The 14,533-nt window shown below is 35.0% G+C and overlaps 1 protein-coding gene across 3 annotated transcripts in view; it reads right to left on the bottom strand.

Moving 5' to 3' along the window:
- Positions 1 to 289: 289 nt before the first annotated feature.
- CGNL1 (cingulin like 1) overlaps positions 290 to 14,533 on the bottom strand; it is a gene marked incomplete at its 5' end in the record, with an annotated part of 36,413 nt that continues 22,169 nt past the window's right edge. The window contains 9 exons of one of the 3 annotated variants that reach the window (XM_084267985.1): positions 290 to 467; positions 1,086 to 1,249; positions 2,129 to 2,237; positions 2,755 to 2,879; positions 4,234 to 4,317; positions 8,364 to 8,453; positions 9,117 to 9,278; positions 11,633 to 11,803; positions 12,398 to 12,550. In XM_084267985.1, coding sequence (XP_084124111.1) covers positions 323 to 467; positions 1,086 to 1,249; positions 2,129 to 2,237; positions 2,755 to 2,879; positions 4,234 to 4,317; positions 8,364 to 8,453; positions 9,117 to 9,278; positions 11,633 to 11,803; positions 12,398 to 12,550 — 1,203 coding nt within the window. In that variant the 3' untranslated portion in view covers positions 290 to 322. Of the gene's footprint in view, positions 468 to 1,085; positions 1,250 to 1,281; positions 1,316 to 2,128; positions 2,238 to 2,754; positions 2,880 to 4,233; positions 4,318 to 8,363; positions 8,454 to 9,116; positions 9,279 to 11,632; positions 11,804 to 12,397; positions 12,551 to 14,533 lie in introns of those variants that run through there. The other 2 variants (XM_084267986.1, XM_084267987.1) reach the window with 2 other exon arrangements.

Here is a 14,533-nt window from a genome sequence, read left to right as displayed (position 1 = left end):
TGAGCTGCTTTCAAAAGGCTTCTTACTTAATTGGAACTTTAGCAAAATCAGATGTGAAACATTATGCTTATGTTTTCAGTAGCAGTTACATATATATTTATATATATAAAATCTCCATGTTTTATAGCTGCTTTATAGTGAAATCCTATTTTCTTTAATTAACAGTGGAGATCTAGAAAAGAAAATGGCACAGTCTGGATGGAAACATTGTATTTCCAACTCTTTAATCCCTTTATGTCATTTGGTTTCTAGAATATCCAGTTTGCTGAAAATTTATGTTAATTTTCCAGTGCTTTCAAGGAATCATGAGTTTGATACTTATTTAGATTTTAGTGTCATCATCTTTTGAGCAGTTATTTCCTGAAGGTACTTCACAGAGACTATCACCATCCGTGCTGAAATCGTCATCATCGTCATCATCATCATCAGAATCAGCCAACACTTTACTTGGTGACTTCTTCAGTCTACTAAAAACAAAAATACACATGACTTGGCTATTAAAGCTGCATATTTACATGCAGAACACTTATGCAAAACTTGAAACACTGACATCTTTAAAGGACGTCAAAGAAACCTGTGCTCCAGTAGGGGTAGTTTATCACAGAGACTCTATTTTACATGAAAGAAATGCGCAAGAGAATAATCATATTTTCAAGTACCTGTAACTAAGAGTCACAGAGAGGGGACACAGTATGACTTTGCACACTGAGACAGTAAAAAATGGCTGAGGAAAACTAATACAATATAGCTGTACCACTCAGTCATTACCAGGAATTTATTACTACAAATGGCAAGTGTTGAGTCCCACCACTTTTTCCCATGTTTTATTCCCTGCCTCAATGACTTTACTCACCAGGCAGATCTTGGTATGTAGGTTTGGGCACCTAGAGGACTCTGGAAAGAGTTGCACATTTCTAGAGAAAGGAAATGCAGAAGACTTTCTCAAGTCTGCTTCTTAAACTCTGCTTGTGACAGACTTGAAGTTTGCTAGAGGAAGCCCTCAGTTTATGCACTAGAAAAGCAACTTATCAATCTCATGACTGGTGGTGTGATGGGTAATTTTAAGGCCTGACAAATCATCCTACCTTAATTCCTTCTTCGCAGCATTAAGCTGTCCTTGCAATTGTTCATTCATGTCCAGTTGATCTTCCAGTTCTCTCTGGAGTTTCTTTTTAGCATTTTCCAGTCTGTCTATTTCTTCTTCAGCTTCTTCAACTTGACGTTTCATTGCTTTCAAACGCAAACTCAACTGAAATATTTACATGTCAGCTGATTAGAGGACTATTTTAATAAAGTAATTTTATTCTTCCAGCATCTATGAGAGGGAGAATAAAGACACAACTTTGCCAGTGTAGTGACCCTGTAATCCTGTGCTTCAACAATATTTGAAAGTCAGCATTACTTTTAAAAAAAAGTGATAGAAAACAATACTTTAAGAAGAAAAACAGCAACAAGCAAACATAGCTTTGGTAGAGTAAGACAATACTATCTGACAGCAAGAGTCAGTTATCAGTAAAGGAGATTGGAGTTATTAGTGTGTCTTAAGTGAAGCAGTTTTACCAGATACTACAAAAGATGTTTCAGAAACCAAACAGATTTTAAGAAAACAGTTTCCTTAACAGATTTTCACTCTCTAGGCAGAATATTAACTCTCTCACTCATGTAAAACCATGTTTTAAGCAAGGAATCAACAAAGACCCCTGGAGTGGTACAGCACATTGCTATTAGAATATCAGTGTAAGCTTAATACTTACAGAAGCTGCTTTTTGTTAAATATAGGCTTTTTTTAAACAAAGTGGCAAAACATATTATTTGTTGATTTCAGTATTTATAGGAACATATACTATTATTTGCTTTATTTTGAAAATAATTATAGCATTGTTTCTAAGTGCTTCCTCTTCATAATTTTTGAAATTAGTAAGTTTAGTACTAGACAAAAGTATACGATGACAACGGGAACTGTGAATCTCACTAAATTCCAACCCAAAGCATTCTATGATTCTAAATGGGAGCCAATAAACAACAGAGAAATATATATCTATCCATATTATTCTCCTATATTTTATACATGATAATTTATGCTAGTAGGATTAATATCAGATATTTGCATACTAGTCTTTCCCTCTACCTGGTCCTTTTGGTCAGTCAACGAAAGATGTTCATCATCCACTTGCAACATTAGCTCCTTCACTTTTCTCTCAAGTCTGCGATTACTTAGCTGGAAATTAGCTCTATCTCTAGAAAAAAACAAACAAACCCACAAACAAAACAAACTCAACACAAAACAAACAAAAGAGGCTTATAAAAGAAGGAACTGAAATAGTTCCAATCCTGCTGACGTAATGGCTAATTATGACTAACGGCCCTCACTTTTATTTAGTTCAACATATTAAGTCTTTTGTTCAAATGCATCCAAAAGAATTTCTTCTATCTAGAATAAAAAAATACATTCCTCCAAAATTAAGCAATGAAGTGAACATGCAAATGAAATCATTAAACCACAGTTAATATTTCTAAGCCCATTGCTGATATTTGACATTGATAAAATAACGAAGCATGGCACTGTACTGCTCTGTGAAGTTGTAAATTTATAAGGCAACTTCTAATGTGCTTTCAAACAAACAGAAAATCTGCAACACTTCTATGAAGCAGTAACCATTTCAATTTAGTGCTTGTGAGAAAAATAAATCAAGTTGATTATATTAGAGATTTAATATTCACAAACATGCATGCTTTGATCTTAACTAGGTTCACCTCTCTTCATTTTCAAGGCGTTCTTCTAGCTCTGTGATCCTTGCTTCCATTTGAGCAACAAGACCCTCTTTACTGGATCGGTAAGAACCCTCCAGGTGAAGGATTCGACTCTTCAGGTCTTTGTTCTGTAGTTGGAACATACTTGATTACTACATGCATGCTCATATTAACAAATGTCTCCTTTATGCAAAGTCACTTTCTCCATGCAAACATAAGGTGACTGGTAACTTTTTAATTTAGTAAATATGGAAAAAGAGAGTGTCAGTGAGATTTTACAGTTTACTACAAACAAATATTCTACCACTGTGCTTTATTGAAGAGAATTTAGTGCTAAGTTTGAGAAAGTTTTAGGCTTAAGTGAAACCTTGAACTTCAGATGGTTGCAACAACATTTTACAATATGCTAAAATGTTTCAAATAGCATGGAATCTGTCATTCTCCACACAATCCTTTTGTCAAATTCTGTATTTTTCCCCTGCAACTCACTGGTATATGACTAAAACAAGTAAATACAGAAATTACTTGCATCCAGTATTGTTTTACTCTACCAAAGCTGTTACTGGGGGGTGGTTCCTCCACCTCTAAACTATCCAATACTAGCCCTTAATGATAGCTTGAAAACCTTTGCAAATTGCATGATCTGTAAAAGCAGATGCTTTGCTCAGACTTACACTTCCATTTTTATGAGACTAGGTAATTTAGGTTGTCAATGGGGACCTAATGATAAAGTTGCAAAAAACAACCCCAAAAAAACCCCAAACCTGCAGAAAATAAAGCTCTTTGTTACAGAGCTTCAAACCATGACCTTAGATCTCAAACACTAAAAAAGCTACATTAAAAAAATTCAGAACTAAAGTATAAGGATGTACATAGGATATACCAGTAGGTGGCATTGTTTTTCTCTAACAATTAAGATGGGGTTATTTTCACAGTTTAACGCACAACATTAGGTGTCTGGTATAAACACATACTTTAAATTCTGATTATAAGGTGCTTTATGTTTTTAAAACTGTCAATAATACCATTACTTGCTAAGATAGTTTTTCTCTGGAAAAGAGAAAACAATCTTGTTTTCAGAGAACACTGTGCTGAAGAACAGTCTTGCAAAAAGTTAGAAAGTATTTTTAATACTTTCCACCACAGATATTAAAACATACGAGTCATATTCCTTTCTAGACAACAGAGTAGCATTCTCCATCAGATCTGTGTCTTTTCTTTCCCATTTGTTTGCTCCTACAGAAGAAAATATTCAACTAATACCACAATTGCTTGAAATTATGATCTAGCTTCAACAGTGTACTCATACTATGTATGAAATATATAAACTGTGACAAATTTCAAGCTAAAACATGAGGTACAGAAGTAAAGAATACTAAGAGAAGACTTATAATATTATAAGCTGAAATGCTGAATTTCTTAATGAAGGTGGGTGCCCAGCCTGTTACCTTAGTAGTATGATGACATGCCAGCTATAATTACCTGTCTTTCCAATGAGATCTTGTCACACTCTAAATCTTGCTTTATAGCCCTTTCCTGAAGTAGCTCAATCCTCATTTGTTCAATCTATTATAGAAAGAAAAGACACAATTATTAAAGATGTAGTTTACATTTATCTATATGATACTGTGTGTGTATATACATACACAAAGACATAAAAGACATGTATTGGTGCAGTAAGAAAAAAAATGCTCTTAGAACTCAAGATATATGCTTGATTTCAGATGAAGTTCACAATTACAAACTTGAACAAAATTTTCTGCTTCAGGAAGCCCATTTTAATCCCAGTGCTGCTTCAAGGCACCTTACCTTTAACCTGTTGCCTAGTCAACTTTAAAGATTCACTTTACTGAACACAAACTGCTAACTGCAGAGAAGTGCCTAGACCTCAGTGAGACATTCTACAGACAACTCCAGTTTTCTTTGTCCATGAGAATCATAAAAACTCTTTTTCAACAGACTCTGATGCATATTGCATATGAACACTGCTCCTCTCCTCCAGTCAATTTAATGTCTGTTATACCAGGATAGGACAGACTTCAGGATTTGGGGAGGGGATGGGCTTTCTTTTATTAAAATACAGCTTCTACTACAGTTTCTGTAAATATTTCAGTTCCATCTTCAATACCCAAAAGGCAAGGACAGTCTCCATATCTAAGATGTTTAAAAACTATCAATACAGAATTAGTTTGTTATCTCACTATCAGACTTGACTGGAAAAACAGCTAAATAAAAATTTTGAGGACCGAAGAGAAACTCTGACTTATCCAACAGCTGCTACTGAACCTTCAGGGCTAAAGGAAAAACTTGGTAGTGCCCAGACACTTTTGTTGCTGAGACTGACCTCAAGTCTTTACAAATGCCTTTGCAGGCACAGCTAATGTTACCACAGCATTTGTGCTATCCCCTGCACAATGTTTACTACAATGAGTATCACCTGGGGATCACAATGAACATCTACATCAATCACTATACCTGCAAAAAAACAAACACCTGGCAAAGGTTTCACTCAGCACACCATTCTTCCTTGCTTTACAACAGTTATGTGTGAACCTGCATAAACACACCATCAGTGAGGCAGCTCTAAGTTACAGATTCATCTCACTCAAAGCCTTTCAAAAGCCATTGAGAATTCTTGCATTAAAGTGTCCAAAAATAATGCTAAGAATGTGAAATTAAGCAAGTACAGCACACAAAATTTCCCCTTTGGCCTTTATCTACCAGATTATAATATTAAAAGATCTATTTTTTTACTTAATCACATATTTAAAAAGGAATTTACTTGCTTCTGCAGGATTGCAATGACTATATGAATACAAACAACAGCAGCCGTGCATGCACTTGCATATTTTATGTCCCAGTATGGTTTCAGAACAGAAGGCATTCCTGGAAACTAAGGTTGTAAGAGTTACTGGACTGCAAATGTTAGCACGTGGGGCTGTTCTCAACAGCTGGGTAACTGCCTAGAAGTTCTCATTATCACATAGAAACCTAATAACAAATTTATAATTATATATTATACAGTAAAATATTATCTCATATATCAAGATGTTATAGATATAAGATATTAAAATATTATATATACACACAGTAACTGTATTTGTTAATGAAATGTGAGGAAAAAAGTTATGAGAAATTACATAAAAGTTACTCTGCTGTCATTGTTTAGCCATGAAGACAGACAGACAAATGGAAAAAACCTGACAAAATCTGCAGTAAAATCAATGGCTAATTAAAAATGCAACTGTTAACTGAAGAAAGGGGTTTTGTTTTATGTAGGAACTTGATTAATGGTCCACTCTGAAGTTCTGTTGTGCTCTTACTGTGCTCAAAGGCTGTGACAAATGTGTGCCTCCTTCCTAAGATCTCAAATTAAGCAGTTATTTAGAGGACAATTATGTCCTGTTGTTGGACACCTCATGCTAAAAGCAAACTCCCAGAAAAACAGTGGGAGAGAGAAAAAGTACTATATCTGATTAGGATCAGAAAGCTACATGCATATATATATATATACACATATATATATACACACAAGAGCTTGTAAAGAGAAGGGCATCAGGACACAGCTCTTGCTGGGGAAGGTGGAAACTGTTTTCAATTATCTCCTTGCACTTTTTATTAGTAAACATAATTAACATGAACAAAGGAAAAGTGCTTGTCTGCCAAAATATGCTCAAGCTTTTCACTTCTTTCCCATAGGCTCTGGTTATGTACCATGTGGAGCTTTGTGCTTCACATTCTACCTTTCCTCTATTTAATATATTCTAATTAAATTAAAAGAATAAACTATTTCTGCTGCTTAAAGCAACAGTTATCACAGCTAGATCTGAAGAATGTTAACAACGAAGAATTGAGAAAAGCAATAGTTTTACCAGCAGCATTTTGTGCCAGATTTCAGATTAGAAGCAGCTGTTGAGTTCACCATTAGTGAAAGCAATTTGATTTCTAAAAATACTTTTGATGCCATCATCACTGTTTACCATCTCATACTAGGCTCACAGCCTATGTTTCTTGTTAATAGCTACATAGGGAAAACTAAAGTATATATATACACATGCAATTCTCAAGTATGTGACAGAAAAACAGTTTAATAAGCAAGGTAAAGTCAAACTACCCTTCTATCCTTCATAAATGCAAAGCAACCTTCATATCCACGTCTTCATTTGTTGGCTTCCCACACCTGAAGCCAGCTAAAGAGCAGGTATAGAGGTATCTACTGGGAACACTTTAGCAAAAGGAAGTGAATGATGCTGTCAGTGCAATTTTATCCTTCTGTATTTATTCTAAAATCGCCATGGAAACTAACTAGTCTATTTTTCACACTTACTGGAAACAACTCAGACTCATGTTTGCATTTTCACACAATACAAGAATTGATGAATTAAGTATTTTTGAACTGTGTTGGCAAAAGTCACAAGAGTTACTTCATTTCACTTGTTTGTTAAGAAAAATATATAAACCATGAACTAAAGCATGCCTTGTCCCAGCTTGCTAAAGTTAAGACACAAAGGGCAGCTGAGTGCTCTGCTTTTCAATGTGCATGTTTTTTTGACCCTTTTGCTCTTACACCTTATCATTTAAAAAGGAATAGGATATGAGCCACCTTTCCCCCAGGTTGGTTTTTTTTTACTACGTCCACTTTGTACTTCTGGACAAGGATGGGAGTCAAGAACAGTATCTCATGCAGCCATTCCAAGACTCAAAAGGGTGTTTAAATTAAAAGGATAATGTTTCCTGGTAAACTATCAGCCTTGCCAATGTTTATTCAAACACTTAGCTTTAGGTAAAACAGAGCCAGTGTTTCAATTTGTTTTTACTAGAAATTTGAGTATTACAGTTCATTATCAGTATACTAAAATAACACATTTATAATTAAAATATATAGAAATGCAGATATTACCAAAACAAATCCATTATAATTTCTCCTATCGTTATAAATGCTTAGCAGACCCTGAAATACTCTTTAGTAATTTGACTACTTAGTCATTCTGGCATAAAATCAAGACAAAGCAACCTTTGTAACTCATGTGTGAAATGAGAAACTCCAGACCTCAAAATAAACACGTCTTTTTACCTATTATGTAACATTTTGGTCACCCATCTGTATTTTAGGTTTCCATTCAGTTAGCAAATTAACTTACTGTAGAACCCACTAGGGCAGCTATGACTAAGGTTCTTTTAACCCACGCTTATAACACAGACAGAGTCGGGTATTAAAGGGTTCCTAACTTAAGGAATGACTATGACTCCACATTATTATGGGTCCGTTACATTCTATTTCACCCACCGACTCAAGAGTCTGCACAGTATCAATGAAACAAGTGCCAAAAGAACTATACTGCAATCAACTAGAATCTCAGTAACCCAAGCAATGGTCTCTTGGTGTTTCAAGGATACATGAAGTAGAATTCTAATTCACTTTAAAACTCTCCAGCTGTCTCAGTGAAATATATAATTTCATTGAAGATACAGAAGCTAAGATGTTACTGTTTGTTCTCCATCTAAAATTAAGGCTATTAAAGTTATCCAGTACTCTTTTTTTTTTTTTTTGGTGATCCTAATAATATTTTTTCTTCATCACTATATAACAGTTTGAAAACTTGTCCAAGTACCTGTTCTCTGCATCTACTGATCCTCTCAGACAACAAATCCGAATTAGTCTTTTCTTCATCAAGCTCAAGTTCAAGGTGAGATAGCTTGTCCTAAATGGAATAAAGGTAGATAAGGCTTTGCAGTGAACTTGCTTGTCTAACAGAAATAAAATAGAAGATTCATTACCTTTTTTAACCAGTCACCAATTTCTAGAAAATAAGATAAATTCTGTAATGTTTCTAGAGATGGTTTTTGTAATGTCTAACTTACATTATACATTTAGAAGACAAATTTCTTTTCATACCAGTATGATGGTCTAAGTGTTTGTTAATGATAGTCAAATGGCAGCTTAGTTGAACTGAACAGTTATGAAGCTAACCCTATAACAACATAATTAGTGTAACCATGTTATTTAGGTCCTGTGATATTAATTTATATTAGATGTTTAATAGAACTTACATTTCTAAATACTTCTGAAGACCTGAGTGACTGCCTATGAATGACAGTAATATAATTTTGCCTAATATACTCTATAGAAAAAGAATTGAAATTTCATTAAAACCATGAATGAACAATTGCCATTTAGAACACATCATGCTACAATAGGTATGCTAACAGATCACCTTTAGAATATACCCAAATAATTCCTGTACTGCATGGACCTTGAACAGCATCAAGCTATTTTATTTCTGCTCAGGCATAATCTACACTGAAACACCAAAATTACTGTAATCAGTTCTAGTAAGATACCAAACCCTAAAAATGTCTTTTACCTCCATAAGTTTAATTTGTCTTGCCCGGTCGTCTTTTAAGTGGGTTTTGGCTTCCAGTTCATACTCCAAGCCTTTAACAGTCTGTTCTAGCAGCTGAGTTTTTGTTATTGCCTCATCCTGAGCTCTCTGGTGATCCCTCAAGTTTTCTTCCATAAGACGCATCTGAAACAGTAAGACAATAGCAATACCCTCCATACTGAGTGGGACTGACTGCCAACACGACCGATCCAGAAGCAGGACAAGGACTGCCCTGAGATACACGCTTTTCACACTAATTTTTGGTTTATCCACAAGATGGCACCACGAAAATAAACTTGTATTTAATATCAGATCAAAACAGATGCTTTACACTACAAGTTGTACAGCAACAATTATACATGGGGGTGTGTGTGTGGGGTGTATTTATTTATTTTTACACAGTTAGAGCAAGCCAACATTTTTCCAATTTTCTAAGTAGTTACAGCTTTTGAACTTTTGCAGTACTATTCCTTTCTTTTTCAGACTACCAATACCATAGCTCTTAAATAATCATACAGTCTGTATGTCTGATGACATAGAAACACAGCATTTTACCAATGACTTAACTTCTAACATACATAGATGTATGTAACTTTTAGATAAAGTAGGACTATTTATGGAGGACAGATATTTACTACTCTACCAACAGTGTGTACTCAATAAAACTAAAACCTTCACAGTACTTTGACAAATATGTAAGTAGTAAGGGGCGTTTTAGGTGAGACAACAATCATTCCTTACACTTGTAACACGTACATAAGAAGATATGCTTCAGCATGCAGTCTTTCCTCTTTCATTAGTGATGGAGCTGAGATAATGTATTGGTGACTGAGTTTGCTAAGTCCTGACAACAAAACATTGGACACCTGCATGACTTCCTGAACAGTTAGTTAAGTGCAGAGATATGTATATTAATAATAGCGTTTCATATGCATTTAGTATTTCAGAATGACATTGGATCGACAGCTTTCAAGATTAGCATCTTCTAGGTATCTACAGAGAACATACAAGAAACACAGCCATGAAGAAATCCCATACTGCCTTGCAAGCCTGTTTCATAAATTTTCTGCCAGAAGAAGATGCTGCTCATGTTACCATGATCATTACAATCCTTTGGATATAAATGAGACTTTCAAAGAGAATGTTTTGTGTACTATGACACCCACCCAAGGGGATTCTGATAGACAGCAGGCTCATTCAAGTTGAATAAGACTATCTATTTGTAATTCGTGTTAAACACAGAAGTGATAATAAAGAAATTTCAATTATCCTGAATATTTAGTTTCTCTAAGAAGTCTGCTGCTTAGCTTGCTCATCTTGTATTTTCAGATTTTGTTTCCTCTTTTGCAGCTAGCTGCCATACTACAATTTTAAGGCCCTAAGATTTTAAATACTGCCTCATGTAGATGTAGTATTCCACAACCAGTATTATTTTGTCCTTTACACAGAGTTTAGATTATTTGTCACATAATTGAAGTTTCTTTTTTCCCAATTTTTTCTATTTGTTTTGCATTTGTAATAGATAGCACGAGAAATATTTTTCATAACTGTAAATACAGCATGTATAAATATTTACACACACACATTTTGAGCTGTCTATTCTCATTTATACAACTTAAAAGCAACATTCTCAATATCCCAGTTTTATCTTCCCATTTCCATGAGTTTTCAGCCTTTCACAAAGGCTCTCTAACTCCAAATGAAATAAATGTAGAAGGAAGACAGAATAATAAATAGGAACTACACTTTCTTCTATTGCTGTTATTTTAAATTGAATTTCAAACCAGTTTGGTAAGGGGAAAGGGCAACATACAAAAGCAACGTAAGAGAAGTTGTGAACTTGAAAAATTAAATTGTTAAATTATTCTAAATACAGAAGAGATCTGCGAGTAGTGTATTCTCATAGCTTTTCCAATTGCAGAACAAGCATATGCAGATCATTAAAAGACTGGACTGCCTTTAAGGGAAAATTCACACATTAAGAGGCCAACTGGTTAATTCTTGGTTACACTCACATCTTTAATTTAAATCTGCAACTTGGGTCACATGAAGGAAGAGAAGAATGTATGTCAACTCCTTTAGAACCAGAATTTGATTTTTTTGGTTGGTTGGGGGATTTTTTTGGGTGAGGGTAGAGGTTGGGTTTGTTTGGGTTTTTTTGGTGTTTTTTTTTTTTTTACCCCAGATATCTGATGGTGTTTGGGGTTTTTCCCCTTAATTCAAGACTATTTTGAGATTCTTAATTTCTTCAGTAGTAGGAATTAAAAGAGCAGATCATCAGTAGAATCCTTAAGACAAATGTGTTGTTTGACAAATCAACGTATCTGTCAGTCTCCCCTGGCAGAAGCAGCACCCTGACCACCATGCTGCTTGAGATCAGTCTCTCATGAAAAAGTGCACACAAAAGCGTGGTAGCAGACATTCATTGTCCTGAAAACTATCTGAGCTGAATTCTAGGTCAGAGGGCAGAATTTGTCACTGAACTTAAGAGTCATTACCTCATCTTGCATTCTCATGGCTGTCAGGCGTGATTTTTCTACCTCAAGGTTTTTCTCTTTCAGCTGTCGCTGCACGTCTGCAAGTTCCCTGCGATTTTTCTCCTTGTGTTCATGAAGCTGGTTCTGAAGCTCCAGAGTTGATGCTCTTGAGACCTCTACTATTTCAGACATCTAGGAAAAATGTACATGTATTTTTCCCCTTAAACATTGCTACAAAAGCTTTGATCATTCTTAATACACACAAATACCTTTTTCCTAAGCTTTGACATTCAGTTCAGTATTTTTCAATGGAAAATTTATCAAACATGTTCCCAAACAGATTCATTTATATGCAAAGTATGAAACCCAAAAAACGTAACATTACTTTCTAGTAGTATGTGTGGCAAAATTATGAAATTATTCTCTTTTTCTCTATCAGCAGTTCTTCCAGCTGACTGATGTAATGAACTGCAGGCACACTTCAGTACATCATCAGTAAGTTGTAGGTTTACACACAGATGGCAAAATAAGTCTAATGCAGGAATGATTTGAGAATTAGCTCATAAATTCTGAAATATTGCTGTAGCTTAAATGAGAAATTAACTCAGATCTGAGTTCTTGTTTAAACAAAACAGAATTGTTTTACAGCAGTTAAAGAGACTAAGAGTTTTTGCATTTCATTTTTACACATTAAAAACCAAAATCATCCTTTACAATTTTACAGCTCATTGGCTTCTGTTTGTTAGATATTCAGATTCCTACCCCCTCTTTGGAGTAAACTCATACCTCCTGCTGTAACTTTTCGACAGTCTTGTTCAGTTGGCACCGTTCATTCTCCATTTCATTCTTTATCTGCTGTAACTGTTCCTTCTGCTGAGTTTCATCTTTTAGCTGCTGAGTTAACTGTTGTCTTTCCTGTGAAATACAGCGGATGTTCTCCTGCAGCAATTTAAAAAATATATATAATTAAATGTAGACCCTCTGTTCTAATGCCTTAAAGGAATGTTATATAACTATCTCTGTGCAGCAGTAATACCACCAGATATTGTACCATTAAGACAACCTTAAACAAAACGAAAAGTTTAGGGAGTTACATTTGCCAGCCATCATATGACAAACATTATTTTAGCAGTGAGGTGCTTTATCCTTCCTATGAATTCCTAAAACACTGTTACAATATTCATAGGACCAAAGTTAGACCCTTTTCATGAGTCTGTCACATGCAAAGCCAATATTTTGCTGCAGTTGCACACGTCAGCAAATTCTACCTCCTGCACAAGGTTCAATAGCATTTCAGGCTTCACGTTTTTCCTGTAATGCTCCCTTTCAGAAAGTCTTCTCAAAAACCTTTATTCCTAGGTAAAAAAACAAAATCCCCAAAATACAAACAGAAAAAACAACCCCAAAATCCCCAACAAAAACCCCAAACACAAATCTGTTTCTACAATGAGTGAAACTAGTGAAAGTTATTTCTTCCTGAAGTAACTTTTGCTGTTAATGTTCAAACCAGACCTTCATTACCTGGATTAAATTTTGAATGAGCTGCAGACCTATCCTGTATGTTTAGCTGTCACAACCTTCAAACATGCCTGTAGCACATTCAGGATGTTTATGAAGTTACCACCTTCCAACTTCTAAATACTGTCCATCAGCAAATAACTGTCACTAGTTCATCCCAACAGAAGAAAAGCAATTTATCTTCCATCTGCATGTTGGGACTCTCACCTCTTTCGCCCACCTCCATAATAAAATACCTTAATGGCCTTACTCTAAGTGTGCATTGCAAGATTAGAAAAAGGGTTTGTTTTTATTAAGTCTGAGAGGCACCATTAAATTGATTAAAACCAGATTATGGGCAGTTTAAATTGTTCCAACAGAAAAATGTAAACAATTTAAATCACCATATATTGTAAAAAGCATTAGAAAAACAGTGGTTTACCTTCTAATATTGGAATAGTTTTGTTGAATATCTATGACGCTCACTTTTCAAAAAAAACACTTAAAATGTGAAAACACAGTAGTATTTCTGAAGCCAATATGGGTCAGAGTCTCAATAAGTAACTGCTCTAAGAGGAAAAAATAGTCACATATTGGAAGGCAGAGATTCCTTCAGCCTCATTGTCTGTCTTGCATCCTATAACCTGTTGTATCTCTGATACAAAAAGGAGTTATGGTGAACGCCAAGAAGCGTACACATAACCCTAAAACATGCTGGCAGCTAAGAGATATTGTTTTGCAAAGCCTAATTCTACACCAGAATTGGTTTAGCTGACACCAAAGGATTTTAACAACATTGCAAAGGTTCAGTTTTAGCACTTCAGTTCTAAAAGCTGAAGTCTTGGGACCCTGCTAATGTGCTATATTTGCACTGGTTATAAAAACTTCATGTGCACCCCACTCCATCAGCCTTTCACAGATCATTTAACTTTACTGTTTATTTACACATCCTTGAGAAACAAATTGTGCAGACACAGAGCAGTGAAATACACTGTGGCAGAATAATAGTGCCAGCAGGATGCTGTTCTCCAATTCCAGTTTGCTGAAAAGGGAAGTAAACATCAGAGGAAATCTGGTCACTCTCTTTACTTCAGAGTTAACAACAAAACCAAAACTCAACGATTATTAATAGGAGCAGTTTCATCTAACTAAGAGAAGTGACAGAGTAATAATAAGTATCAATAATTAAAATATTTTGAAGAAAACAACAAATAGGGGGCTTGATGGAAGCAGTGGATCACCTCACTTTTCATCATGTCAGGCTCTTTTGTCTGATTTTCAAATATATAGCCAACTGAGATGACCAAAATGGAAATTTAGTTTTTTACAATTTGAACTATATTCCACCATCCTGGAAGGAAAACCTGATTTTTATGTATCGCATGGCCCCATTTTCAATGTATTTTCACTGTTACCAACAGTGTA

Source organism: Gallinula chloropus (assembly GCF_964237585.1).
Source record: "Gallinula chloropus genome assembly, chromosome: 9".
Classification (NCBI taxonomy): domain Eukaryota; kingdom Metazoa; phylum Chordata; class Aves; order Gruiformes; family Rallidae; genus Gallinula; species Gallinula chloropus.
This window is presented reverse-complemented; position numbering and strand designations above follow the sequence as displayed.